The sequence below is a fragment of the Tinamus guttatus genome, unplaced genomic scaffold (assembly GCF_059628265.1).
Source record: "Tinamus guttatus ecotype Peru unplaced genomic scaffold, ASM5962826v1 Tinamus_guttatus_pri_ptg000116l, whole genome shotgun sequence".
Lineage (NCBI taxonomy): Eukaryota > Metazoa > Chordata > Aves > Tinamiformes > Tinamidae > Tinamus > Tinamus guttatus.
The window spans coordinates 1,920,426-1,935,015 of NW_028288650.1; the positions used below are offsets into that span (position 1 = coordinate 1,920,426).

Consider the following 14,590-nt stretch of genomic DNA (forward strand, 5'->3'; position numbering starts at 1 on the left):
ACTTTCCACTATTCAAGAGTTGAGTACATTCCACAGAGTCTCCTTTGGGCTGGAAAACCTGCAGGATACATCAGGCAGCAGCACTAGGGCCCACTTTGTCCTGCCTCAGTTTTGAGAAAGTCTCTGACCTCGTTAGTTCCTGAAGGGGAATTTTCACACCACAGCAAGCAACAGGGCTGGCAGGGCATCAAGTATTGTGGTAGGCTGCAATTTAGTGCATTTTATTGCGGTGCTTCCATCAGGCTGCCTCAGATATTATGGCTGGGTGTCAAGAAATTTGTCAGGGCGGCTCTTTTCACAGTGTTTGGAGCTGATAAATTCTTGAACCCTTTTTCAAAAGATAACCCTGATCATTTAGAGATCCAATAAAGCTTTCAAAATCAGATACCTAGAGAGAAAGAGGCAGAAAAAAAATCAGATTGGAACCATAACATTTCCACAGATCTAAAGCAACACAAACTTGCTAAGAATTGCCTAAGTGCACTACAGAAAATGAACTAAAAAAAGGCTAATTTCGTTAGCAAACTCCTGACCTTCCTTCTAGTACAGTCGAATGCATTGTATCTCGCTTTATTTGAAAGGTCTTTTTGTTTAACGAGTAACATACCTATATATCCAAGTTCTGAAACACAAGAGGAACGTTTCCTGCAGAGAGAACCTTGAAAAGAAACTGCACAATTCTGAAAAGTAGTTTATAGCTAAATAAAGTCAGAAGAATGAGAGGCTCTGAAATTAGAAGCATTTGTTAATAAAATTTTGAGGGGGCAAATGAGTTATATAGGAAGACAAAGCTAGAATTAACCGGATTAACTGGATGTGGCTAGTTTCAACTGAAACTCGTCACTGAAGGCCGTATGAAGAGAGCTGGCAACAACATTAGACTGTGGTGGATTTGGTGAGGATGCTGCCTGGCAATCTTATTTGTAATCAGCACCTTAGCAGGTCTAAGCACTGAAGCCATCTTGTACCAGCAGGCCAAAGTAGATTAACAAGGTAAAGAACAATGTATTTGCCCACAATAAATTTCAGGAAAAGCAATTAATTGTTTTTACTTTTCAGTCATTATGTCTGTTATGCAGCTTTAAATTTTTCATTGCCATCTGAAGCTTTTCAATCAGTTTTTTTTTTAGGCTAAAGCCCTCCATAAGCACCAAATGCAAGTCAACTATGGGATAAAATTCACTTGTGGCTGTGTGTATGATGTGATAGTCCTATTAAGTGACACCATTAGGACACCTGAAGAGGGAATGAAACCCCAGAAAGTATATTTGAGCTAGAGATGGCCAGAGACATTAATTTCTATTTCAGCAGTGAAGTAATTCACCACAAAAATCCCACGAATCAAGATGGGGTTGTTCCCTCAGAAGCTGAAGAGAGCAAAGGATACTGCACCCAAACTTGTTCTTCATAAAATAAAACATGGTCTGGAGAAGAACACGATCCAGAAGTAGAAGTAGGCCTTACTAGTGCAGGATGGTGTTACTGTCAAACAGCTTATTAACTGTTTAGCAAAGCATTCAGACTAAAGATTAGCAAAGCATTTAGACTAAAAGCAATTTACATTGCTTATTTCTCTTCACTGCACAGTGCCACAACAGATGCATCTTTTTCAGTTCCCATTTTGTAATCATTTTTTGATTACTTTTATTACAGTTTGCTGAAGATATAGTTTGTTGAAGAAGTGTTCTGATTTCCCAACTTACTCGTATTTGTAATTCATTTGCAATCTGTCGAAGTTGCTGTAATTCAAAGAGATTGTTGTAGGTTCTTTCTGCAATATTGTTAAGGGCAGAAACAAATCTTTTTGCTTGTGACCGATTGCTCATCCCAGATCCATGCTGTGAGCGTTCAAAGTCCAGTTTTCCAAACTCATCTGAATATGTTCCTAGCATGCTATAAATCAATAGAGGGTAAAAGGTACATGAGTTTACTCCCCAAAGCACAAAATTGCTGAAGATTTTAAAGTATCCAAAAGCTGCATTGGAAAAACTTCCCCTAGTAATAAAGTTGCCGTCTAGGGAACTAAACATCTGTTCAAATCACTTTTCACCTTAAATTGTTCAACCACAATAACTGAAAGTGAGTACACAAGACAAAGAAACTTCTAAAGTACTGTAAACTGATACTCATAACTAAAGATCTACCAAACTATCATATCCAGGGCAACATAGGGCTGCTGACATTTTGTAAAAATGAGCAGATGAAGCCGATTGTGTGTGCAGATCTTAAACGTGTTGCATTTTTTTTTAAACCACTGCATATTACCTGTATTTCATTATTTCTATTACATCCTCAGCATCTTCCTTTGTAGACTTCTCCCTTAATTCCAGCCTTGCCCGTGCCTTAAAAAAAAAAAAAAAAAAAAAAGGCAGGGGAGAGGGGAAGAAGCATTTAGTGATAGTGAACATAATGGACAAATGCAAAGGTATAAAAAAGAAACACAGTGTTTAAGAGGACAGAGTTAGAAATGAAATATTCTTCTGCATTCCAAAGGTATCTTCTTCCTATTTGTGTTAGAAGACTGTAGCATTAGCTTGGAATTTGCCTTTTAACAGTGTATTCCTGTAAAAGCAGCACAGCAGAAGTATTCAGACACAGCTTTAGAGGAAAATACAACAGTTTCAGCTCAAGACAAGCAGCAGTTCATCTGCATCTTTATTTTCCTTCCCTCTCCCTCCACTTTGTTGGAACTTGGCAGGTTCTCCCCACTAGCCACTCCAGGGTGTTTTGCCTCATGAAAAGCTTTAAGCAGCAGTAGCTGCTTAAAGTAAAGCTGCTTTAAGTAGCAGTAGCGTTTGCGAGACAAAAATCCCGGGATATCAGTAGCAGAAATAAATCCCTTGGCTTTTGGTTCGAATCTACCTCTGTGAGTCGAATCAGTGACTCGAGCTGCCTCGTGGTGATGGGGGTGCCGTCGGTTCCCTGCTTCTGTTTGCGGAGCTCCAGGTAGAATCCCTGGAGGACCTCGGCAGCTTCTGCAGACAGAGCCGGGTGCACGTACTGCCGCGCGTATCCCACGTACTTCCGCAGCAGCTGGTGGGGAATGGCATCCAAGGTCTCTCCTGGGGAGATCTAAGCCCATTGCAAAGACATTAGATTTCAAGTGTCAGAACTCCATGCAATACCAATTTTAACACGAACATTTCTTCTGTGCTCTGCCTGCTGAAATATTTTGAGTGCATGAACCTTTTCTATAAAGGCCTTAGTGCTTCATATATGAACTTTTTAAGTGACAAGAACAAAAATCCCTCCATGTACCATGCTTAGTACTGTAATTAAACACATTTGACTATTTCAGGAAAAGCAGCAGAAGCTTCTCATTTGTAATGATGAGAAGTGCCAAAGATGACTGAAAAATACCAACCATTTTTTCCTCAAAAGCCTCTTCCAATGTTTACCAGATATGCACACAGAAGAATAAGTCATCACTGCTGTTCTCCTCTCCTCAAAAACACAGAGGTAAATTCCCAACAGGGGATAATTCTCTCCTGGGCAGAGATAAAATGGCTTAAGATGCAGCTTCAGGTAACATGAAGCATCTTGCTGGAGCTGCTGCAACTGGCAGAAACTGGTGGCCGAGGCCTTAAGTGGGTCCTTTTTAATTTCATTATGCGAAGGGGAACAGGGAGCTGAAGACTAACTAGCCTAACTAGCTGGCAAGGCCCCAGAGAGCACCCCAGGAGGAGGATGGCAGCAGCCACCAGCGCAGCGCTACCTTCAGCCTCTCCAGCAGCGGTCGGTCCGAGACGGCCTCGAGGACGGAGCGGTCCTGCGCGCTGGCGCGAGCCACGACGGCGCCGCTGCACGCCGCCGGCTTCCCCGCTCGCATGGCCATCACGTGCTCCGACAGCAAGTGGTCGTGGTCTTCGTTGGGGGTGTCCAGCAAAATGAAAACCAGGTCAAATCTTGACAGCAAAGCGCTCCCCATTCTAGAGTAAAGGCATAAGAAAAGGCACATCGCTTGTAAAAAAGTGGAAGTCTACAGCAACTCTGAAAGAAATTTAGAAAAGCCTGTCCCATGCTTTGGATGCTGCAAAACAGCAATTATTTCCCACAAAAGCCACCAAAAATTATTGCAGTCAGATTGTGTTCAAGACAGAAAAGCAGAAAGCAATTATACGTGAACTACAAAAGTGCCAAAAGCACCTAATCCTGAAAGTGAACTGTAAACATTTCAGAAAGTGCTCACTTCAAGTTCTCAGACACAGTTTTGGCTTTGTTATAGTGTCCTCCAACGGGGTTTGCTGCAGCAATGATAGATGTCCTGGCAGGCAAACTGCAAACAATGCCAGCCTTGGCAAGGCTGATGCTTTGCTGTTCCATAGCTTCCAACAAGGCCTGATGCTGGCTTCCCATCTTATCAAATTCATCTATGCCACAAATCCCTGGAAACAGTTAACACAAGAAAAAAAATAATTAAACTTATTAGACTCCGCTTTACTCGTGGGAGCAGGAGGAAGAAAACAAATCAAGGGGATAAAAGCCCAATTCGAATTTCAGTTGAAGGAAAATCTGGACGTAAACACATGCCCACCATCCAAAGCCTCTAAGGTTAGAAGCGTTACCTTGATCTCCAAGCACCAAGGCGCCAGCTTCCAAGGCAAAGTCTCCTGAAGCACCGTCTCTGGACAGGGTAACAGTGAGGCCAGAGCTGGTGGAAGTGTTACCACAGACGTACACACCTCGAGGAGCAACGTTACACACTGCCTAGGAGGGAAAGAAACACTCCTTGCAGCTCCAGGAGGCACACTTAGGCAAAACCATAGGAATAACTTTGGTCATAGCACTTGTACATGGTCATGTCCGCTGCGTTGCTCACAACTGTGGAACTTGGAGCACAACACAGACGTTGTTGAGGCTATTGAAACGCTTGGGGACATGCTATCTGTCACCCGAGGCCAGGATCTTGTCTGAATGCCCAACACAAGCTGCTTGTGAAGCAGCACGTGTAGTTCTCCCCACAACAGGGGGACGAGGGACAGTCCTAGCCTCCTCCATGCCTCCAGAAGGCAGTTTGCAATTTGAAATATGAAGTAGAAAAAGCAAAAGCGTGGTCAGCTTGATGAAAGTCTACGTGAACTGGCAAAATGCAGTGGTATCACAGCTAAATTCGGCTAGAACACAGAATTATGTTAACTGGCTTCTCCCAATGAATCTCCAGAGATAACTACCGATGCCTCTATTTTACAGAGAGGATGACACTCAAAGTATATTTGTTTGCTACCAAAAATATGTGAAAAGTACTGACTACTGAAAAATAAAAGGACTACACAGTTTTATTTTTCTCCTTTGGCTGTTTCTTATAAGCGTTTTGAGCAACATCTCCAGGTTTATCCGAGGGACAGACTATTTATTAGCTTTACTTGAATTATTTACTAATGACATGAAAAAGCACATCATCTGTATATGAGTGATTTTCCATTTAAAGAATAATATAAAAACATTGCTTGCAAGAAGACAAGGTAACAAGGAAGGAGAGGAAAAACATTAAAGACAGTAGAAATGAATTAAGACATACTTGCAACATTTGACTTTTTCCTAATCCGGGATCTCCAACAACCAGGACGTGCGGGTCTCCTCGCACTGGGATTCTGTTCTTGTCATCTACAAACTTCTGACATCCTCCAAATAAGGCCAACGCCAAACCTGCTTTTACAATCTGTAGCAGTATGTACCAAAATGAGTTACGTATCTCATGGTGGCAACTGGTGGCTTCCTAGAATGAGCCACAACAGTCTTTTCCTACTGGATGGAAGGACTGAAAACCCATAAGATACTTCCAACAGAATGAAGCTGCCAGGATATTTTAATCAGTGCATGGACAAGCATGAAAAGTCACTTGGGAACACACCACCACTCTGCCCCATCACCACCTCTGCAGCCAAGCTTTAAAAATCCTTCAGGAGATTATGCACTTGCCACAGCAAAAATTTAAAACTTAAGCTATAAACAGAGCTGTGATACTACTTACCTCATGGCCATAGATAGCAGGACAAAGAGAGCTGAAAAACAAAGCACCTCAGAATATGGCAATAATATTGATCTTATAATACTACTAAATAATCACCCTGTCCCACTTAGAAGCACATAGGAATTACTATTCTTAAAAGTAGGCTGTGATATTTCCCATCAGTGCAAGTGTTTCTAAGTAAAAACAGTATTGCATTTCTTGACATTTTTGAATAGCCAGATATGCTCGATATGGTAAGAAAAGCCTTTCATTTGAGTTTGCACAGAGCAGAACAAGTTTCCCAACGGTTGCTGCACCCACTCTTATCGTTATCAAGTAGCTACCCTTAACCCCTGCAAGGCTCTCTTTAAAGGGGCTATAATTTGCCATTCTTTGATCCAAGCTGAGAGGTGCTGAAGGACACTCCAGCTAGAACTTCACTTCTTAACCTCCTCAGAGGGTCTTTCACACCCTCTGCTTAGTTCTCTCATCTCTTTCCTGTGCTGCAGAAAGGCAGAGGACAAAACCACGCCTACCAGTTGAATTTTGCTCAACAAGAAGCAAAATCCATGCATCTTTTTCTTTAATCTATAGCTTTCCATCTCAGACTTGAACTGAAATACTCCTCACCTCCCTCTATGCTTAACCCCCTCCCAAATTCCTAACATCCTCAGTTTTCCCTACTCGGCATTCCCTGCAGCAATACTTTCTGCCCATCCCATGCCCCTGGCCCACTTCAGTTTGCTAAATCTCTGTACCATAATGCCTGTTCCTTGTGCAGTATTTCATAGCTTACAGTATATCAGATCAGCTGTCAGCAAGTTAATTCTACTGACTGACACAACTTACTTCACAATGAGCTTGAACAGATTTTCCTCAGCTTGAATTTCCTGAACAGCATAAAGGTCTTTAAGAGAAAATTCCATGAATGTTCTTTGAAAAGTCTCATCATCAAAATTCTTGATTTTTTGCCCTTTACTGTTGCTGATAGAATTCGCCTCAATGTACAACAGGAACACACACTTGTCATTCTTATTTTTAGAAGCTCCTGTTAGAGAGATGACACAGAATGAAGGGATATTTTTATATCTTTAAACACTGAGGTCACTGACAAGCAGCTGAGCATAATTCAGAATTATTAAGTATGGTCATGTGCAAAATAAAAGTTGTTTATATACACATAGTCGAATACCTCTATTTTCAAAAATTAATGCAATTTAGAAGTTTCTAATGACCTTTCTTCTTTGAGTTCACTCACTTAGGTACATGGTAAAGTGTTTTGCCATTTTGGAAGACAGACACTTCCCCACACACTTATGTGTGTGTGTGTACACACCTACATATCTGAGATTTTATGTGCATGCATTTAGTTCTTGTAACACAATTTTCTCCTATAAAGGAAAAAAAAATCCAAGAGTTATAAATTCTAGTCAAATAAGAATCATATGCAAAATTTTCACTCTGGTATTTACAGAAAAAAAAATCTACAGAGTAGAAGATTTAAACATGTACTGTAATTAATATTCCTATAACCTTAACAGAATGATTACTGAACAGAGAATGCAGTGTCACAGCAAACCACAGTTGCAGGTTCTGCAGTATGTTCTGTAATAGCTGTTTGGAATACGTGCTTACTGATTTTTGAAAAGAGAAGCCATCACAAGATTTCCCCAAAGAGAAATAAGTTGAGAAAGGTAACATGCCTTTGCAACAGCATGATAGTTTAAAAGGTGCATGAAAATCGAAGACAGGTAACCTGTCTCACTGAGACTTCTGGAAATAAGGTGTCCCCCTCCAACCTTAGCGGGCCCAAAAGACTTTTATCACCAATTCACTTGATGTTAGTGCTAGAAATTCAGATTCAGGATCATAATTATGTACAGACCAGAGACTTGAGCAGCACTGCTTCTTCCTCTTTCAAGCAATTAATGGAATTTTTGTAATTCCTGAAGAAATATATGCTTAAAGAATTTATAATTCCAAGAGCTCAGAGGTAAGCCTGTTTTTATATTACTGTGTAAGCACAAGAAAGTCCTCGCAGAGAAAAGGATGTTTGAGATGGTTTATTTTACCTTCCTCAGCACTTGACACCTTAACTATCCCTGTGATGGTGACCATATCTCCGGGGACACAACTGTCCACAAGATCCTGCACCAGCTCACACTCTATCGTGCGAGGGATTCGACCTGCTTCTCGCTGATCATCGGACATGAGCTCCTGCACCCTGCAATACACGAGGTATTAGCCCACATTTCCAGCTCAGTTTTGGCACAAGGAGTCTGTACATGGGCACTTCTAGCCCACCCTTTCTCTACCAAAAAGGGAGACAGCACATAACACCCTCATAAGGGCTAGAAACTGCAACACTGAATTTGGAAGTGCTGAAGCTTTTTTTTTTCAGCTAGAACTTTAAACAACAGGTACTTATTACATATAAACCCATGAAAGACAATGACAAACTCCAGAAATAATAATTTTAAATTTCCTAGACCTGACAAACACATTGGCATAGGAATAAATACGCTACATGAGATAATAATATTCTGTATATGAAGCTAAATGGTCAAATATTACGGCTCTGATGAAGGCAGCTGGCAATTCTGATAGAAGAATAAGCTCTGCAAAACTCAAGAAAGTCCCTCCGACCACAGCAAGAACAGGCACTTGGCATAGCTGTAAAAAGGTAACAATTGCCAAGTTCTCTAAGTGGTTCCAGTCTGGGGTGTGTGCTTTAATCTCAGAGTAAAACTTTCCTAAAGAAGTTGCATTAAACAGCACTCTCTAGAGCTGCTGTCATTTTTTCAGTGCTCTCCTTAAGTTTACTAAAGAAAGTGCACACTAAAACAGAGCACGAGAACTTAGGCAATCTGAGCGCAGGAAGTAGAAACAGGGAGTCCATCTTCCAAGCTGACACCCCACTTGCAATAAGATAGGGGGACAGACAAGAAATAATGTAGCATAAATAGAACATAATATGATCCTGCTACACTAGCAATGAAAAACAGCTCTGCTGCCCTCTTTCCTGCACTTTAATTTCATGGCAGCAGCAGAACATTCCCCAGAATAAAGATCTCTTTGAGACATACTCACTTTTTTTTTTTATTAGGCATACAAAGGAGATGAACAGCAGCCCCAGTATTATTTCCTCCTATTAAGCATGCATCAAGGATTTAAGGTTCACAACCAATATTACTTTAAATTGAATTTTTTAACATTTAAGACTGTATTCAGTTCATTCAGCTCAGCTGCTGCGGCTAACAAACATAATGTAATAGGGTTTTCCTAGATGACTTGTAGTTCATTAAAAGTTACTGAAAAATTACTGAATAATAGATGTAACTAAAAACAACAGAAAAGCTGCATAGAGCCTGAACTGACATTTCTCAATGAAGTTGCTCAAGATAAGATGAAGAAACTGATATACTGAGTAGGGGTAGTATTTAAGGTACCCAAGTTCTCTGAGAAAACCACCACTTTGAAGCAATTTTCTCTAGCAATACTTAGTGTAAAAGAATAAGGTGTTTGCGCTTACACAATGTGTAATGAGCAATCCTTTCACTTTTGCCTACTCTATTGAATTAGATTTTTTTGTGCAGAGGTGAAAAAAGAGATGCATTAAAATGCTTACTTAATAGACTGCCAGTCCACTGTAGTGGTTAAAGGAGAGCTTCTGTCTGCTGTGAATGACCGGCCCCGGCACTCAGGAACAAGGCACTGTAAGAACATTCATTCCAACTCATTCTCAGCTTTAACCAGTCTTTTTGATAGCATTTCCCCCCTTTTAAATCAAGTGAAGCAATTAAAAAATAAAAATAAATAATTCAACTCATTAAAAGTGTATCATGGGAAAAACAAAAGGTTAAACTAGGATGCACATTAGAAAATGTGTGATAAAGAATCATCCAGCACAGACACCTAAACTCTGGTTCCTAATTATCACAGCAAATAGAGCTGCTCTGCATTATCTCCTTAATGATCCACCACTACCTACTCACCACAACACCAAGATTTGCCAGAGGAGATGGTTTTTCACTTGGGCACAATCAGGTTACATAAAAATGACCACACAGTCTTGACTAGTAATTTCATTGTTTATCTGGATTCAAAAGTTAAAAGAGGAAGTTCTAAGCAAAGCCACAAAAAAGCTAATCTAATCATGAAAACCACCACAAGGAGGTGGAAAGGCCTTTTCAGAAGCGACTGCTGAAACGTAACAGAGAAAAGATTTTTCTGCAAGTTTTGCGCAAGTTTTTATACTCTGCCCCAATAATGAAGTTGTGCAACAATACCAAAACACGTGGCAATTTTTGCTTTGTGTTTCAGTCTAAACATCAGCAGTGTGTCTTTTACCGCACCTGACAGAAAAGCAAAAGGGAAAAACACCCATTTAGATGATTTAAACTTACTTTAGTTGGAAGGGTGTATTTCCCATCAGGGAGAGGAACTCCCTGAACGTCTCCACATGTGGCACATACAAAGGCCAGCTTGGTGCAGAGAGGTTTAATGTTACTGACACGCACAACGGTACCACGCAAGGCGATGTATTTCCCATAGCAGTTGGCCCGAACATTTTTCAGCTGAGTTAGTGGATCATAGTTGTACACCCTACATAAAAATGAAGCATTAGCATTTGGAAAGCTCATTATCCTTAAATAAACACAGATGTTTACATGCAAACTAGTAGCAGAGATCCAAACAAAAATTAGACAGTGACTTTAGCTATAGACCCGTGGTACAGGATTTGATTCCTGTTCTAGAAAGCTTCCTAATGCTAAATATATTCCAGGTGTTACACTCCAGTTTACATATACAGGAGGGCAGCACAGGTACCTCCCACCCATAAACATCTCAGGCTAATAATACAGTGGAAAATAACCTATAGTCACATATAACTGTCTCTTTGACTAATTCCAGTTTAAAACCAGAGCTCAAAGATTTATTTTACTTGCACTTCAAAACAAAGGCTGCATTTACATGTTTCAGGGGCATAACAAGGTGATCTTCAGGCCCAAGAACAACCAACAAAAACATTCAGAACACACTTCAGCCCTGTGGAAGCTGTAGAACCAAATGATTTCAAATAGAGAGATCTCAAAAAAATACAGTAGGTGATACAAACCCACATGATCTAGAGTGTCTGCGTAATCACTATCTAAAAGAAGTTGCTTTCAATTATATTCCCTTGATTTTCAGTCCTAGGGGTCCACTCCTTTATTTACACAGGACAAAGCAAACCTCTTTACATTCTGTATAGAATAATAAAAAAATCCTAACATCCTTTTTATGAGCAAGGCACTTCATTGATACCTAACTTTCCCTTAGGTATATGCCAGCTCCCAGGTTCTTTCCTGGACAGTTTTTCCTAGACACATTCTACTGGCTAAAGGGTGCAGTTTTATAACAATGCAAAGATTAAAATATATCAGTGTCTGAGGAATCCAACAGTTTAATTAAATCCACCTGCTGTGCCAAAAGATCCTTGCTCTCCATATCGGGTCTACTGAAATAGAGTTCAAAAGGCCCGCTCCTCATTTCCCAAGGCCTAAGACTCCATGATTTCCAAACTCCACAGACAGCTAAGCTCACCCTTGCTAATCATTTGTTTTAGTTCCCTAAGGAGGTCACGGCTTTAAAGTGAAGATAGTAATTACTATGGTTCTTGTAAAACATTTTTATGCAGAATTAGCATTGCCTTAACTTCGGCTACTTCATTTCAAACTAAAGTTTAATTAATAACACCTTACATTATTGGTAAGTTCTACAGGTAACCCTTTAACAGATTTAAGGTAATATGAAATAACACAGCCTCATACCATCATCCAAACACCCGCATAGGGAATGATAAATTTTATCAATTTTGCTTTAGGTCCACAGCAAATCAACTTCTCTGTTAAGCAGCATAAATCTATACACATTTCTCTTTTTTAAAATCAATTGGTATTGCAGTTTTTCATTTTACAATTTAATTTTCTGCTTACAACAGCTGGTTCTTCAGCTCATAAGAAGGTTTCATTTTTTTCCCCCACCTCATTGTGAGCCGAAACATGGACTCTTCTTCTGAGAATAGCTTAACAAATTCTCGCGAATAAACAACTAAATAAGCAGCCAGCTTTCAGCTTATGGGTATTGACAACCATTACACAAGAAGCAATTAGATCTTCCTGCAAACAGCCAAATAAATACACAACACCCATTACCTGGCATGAATATGTGGCACGTTTATTATAGGTTCTCCAACAAGTGGCAATCCTTCTTCCACCTGCAGCTCAGCAGCATGTCTTTCAAGGTCCTTTGTTAACACCTAGAGAGCAGAAGGACAGACACAAACGTAGTAAGTTATACAATATTGATTCAATTTGCTTTTAAGTTTGATTACCATTGACTACTATTAGACCTGCTCAAGTTTCAAGAGCACTATGCTGTCCAGGGACCCCAGCTAAAGAGTATTTTCCTGCTCTGAATGGTTGTAGCCCTCACCTCTTTAAAATAAAGAAATCTCACTACAAAAAAAAAAAATAAATAAAAAAGGAGGACCTGTCTGTCAAAAAGCAGGGAAGTGCTACTTCTTAAGAGGCATAGGACACAACCAGGATCTCCCCACTCACATACCAGCCATGGTTCTGCTACATGAAGTAGAACAAACAGCTCAGGTAACTCCCTTTGCTAATCAAACTTACGCAATATAAAATCCTAATTCCTGTATTAGAACCTTGCTTAATCTTAGTTGACTAGCTGGAAAGCGAACAAGCAAAACACACTAAGATGAAAGCATTTACAAAATATGATTTTGAAGGGCGTACAGAAGAGGTGGAGAGGGAAGAGGGTTTTTTTTCTTCATTAAATACATACTGTTTACTCAAAGTTAGAAAAAAAACAAATATTCATTTTTAAACTATAATTGCCTTTAAGTCCCACTGATTCCCTTTCATGAGGTGGAAGGGCCTCAGCTTTTATGTATTAGAAGTTCATATTTACCTGGTGAATTGCCAAGCCCATGCATTGCAGTATTTGCTGAGGCATATCCCTTAATTCAGTAGATATATCTGGTATCGATTTGGTTAGGTCCCCGTCTTCAATGAGTTCTTTATAATCCACCAGAATACTTCCTTTTCTTTCTATTTCATCCTGTGAAACAGTTAAAGTTATAAAACAGTCTTCAAACCATAAAAGCAAGTATCTAATGCTTAGGAAATTATTTACATAAGACATAATAAAGACTGAAAAAAGGCAAGATCTTATAAGGCTGTATAATTGACAGTAGATTTTTTTTCTACCTTATCATACAGCTCAATGCGTTGAATGAAAAACTTCTCAAAGGCTCGAGTCTTCAGCACAGAAGGAGACTTGTCAGCATAAGCTAATTAAAAACATACTACATCAGTAATTGGCAAAACTAATTATTTTTATTTCAGAGAATATATAAAAAGGCAATTTCTCTCCCCCTTTTTTTTTTTCCTATTTTTTGTACTCTAAAACTGAGGAAGGCGACGTATTTCTACAGTATCCCAGCTTTCTAAAACTGGAGTTTGCCTCAGGTGACAGAGCACAAGCAATTAAACCACAGATGACTCAATATTATAACATCTACCAAATACTTTAACAGTTCCTTTGACCTTGAGGTACAACTTCACATCCACATGAGCAGATCATTTAAATAGTAATAATAATAAATCATGAAGTGTTCACTGAGGTACATTTATTCCACTCCTGGGTGGAGTGGAGGTTTTACATGGCAAATGGGCCAGGTTTAAGAAAAATAATATTTTACATCACCTAAGGCTTCTTTCCAAGGTCTGTAACACACAGAGACCCCAGTATGCTGTAAAATTTCTACTGAATCCTTACTTTCATATACCAAGCTTTAGCTGCATCCCATTTAGTTTATCCCAACTATTACAAGTAATTCCAAGGAAAAGTGAGCATTTATTATAAGTAGAGTCTAGAAATACCTTCAGAAAAATAAAGTTTCCATCCTTTATAAGGAATAAACTGGTCCAACGTTGGCTGAAATAACTGAGGTCTTGCTAGAAAATATTAAAGTTCGGATTAAACCAGGGCCGACACTGAAACATTCCTTTTTGTTTGTTTGTTTGTTTTTAAGGACATGGAATCTTTTATTTAACTTTTGCTCTCTCCCGCTCTCGAGAGCGCTCGGATGCGGGCAGCTAGAGCCCAAGCAGAGCGCTGCGCGGCCGGGGGCTGCTCACCGGCTTCCACTTTGCTCTTCCACTCCACGCTCCGTCCTCTGCCTCGCCATCCGCCCCGCCACCCGCCGCGCCAGCCCTGGAAGCCCCTTCCCCGGCTGCCGGCCCTGCCGCGGGGCTCCCTGCTCATCCCGCGCCACCTCAGGGAGCAGCGCGGGGGCAACGGCGCGAGATGGCGGCGGCGGCCCCTCTCGGCACGACCGCAGCGCGCGAGGGGTTTTGTCCCACCCGCGGCACCGTAGAGCCGCCGCCAGGGAAACGGTAACGCTCTCCCGCGCCCTCACGTTCTGTTTTGGCGCCCACAGGCGTCACTTCCGGTGCTGCCGCCAATCCCGAGGAGGTGACCCTGCTCCCTCGCCTCTCATTGGAGCCGAGAGCGAGGCTGGCCCGCTCCCATTGGTCACTCCTCACGTGAGCCTCGCACCGCCTACTCCGC

General features: G+C 40.7%; 1 protein-coding gene across 1 annotated transcript; it reads right to left on the reverse strand.

The window, feature by feature from the left end:
- Nucleotides 1-267: 267 nt before the first annotated feature.
- MCM8 (minichromosome maintenance 8 homologous recombination repair factor) lies at nt 268-14,284 on the reverse strand. Its single transcript, XM_088521312.1, has 18 exons — nt 14,158-14,284; nt 13,900-13,974; nt 13,225-13,307; nt 12,926-13,075; nt 12,148-12,251; nt 10,357-10,555; nt 9,579-9,664; nt 8,023-8,174; nt 6,800-6,998; nt 5,972-6,002; nt 5,519-5,659; nt 4,566-4,707; nt 4,190-4,385; nt 3,716-3,929; nt 2,863-3,072; nt 2,266-2,342; nt 1,704-1,893; nt 268-388 (listed from the first exon to the last, which is right to left on the reverse strand). The coding sequence occupies exons 1-18, from the start codon at nt 14,282-14,284 to the stop codon at nt 296-298; spliced, it is 2,469 nt and encodes an 822-aa protein (XP_088377438.1). The 3' UTR covers nt 268-295.
- Between the last annotated feature and the right edge of the window lie 306 nt (nt 14,285-14,590).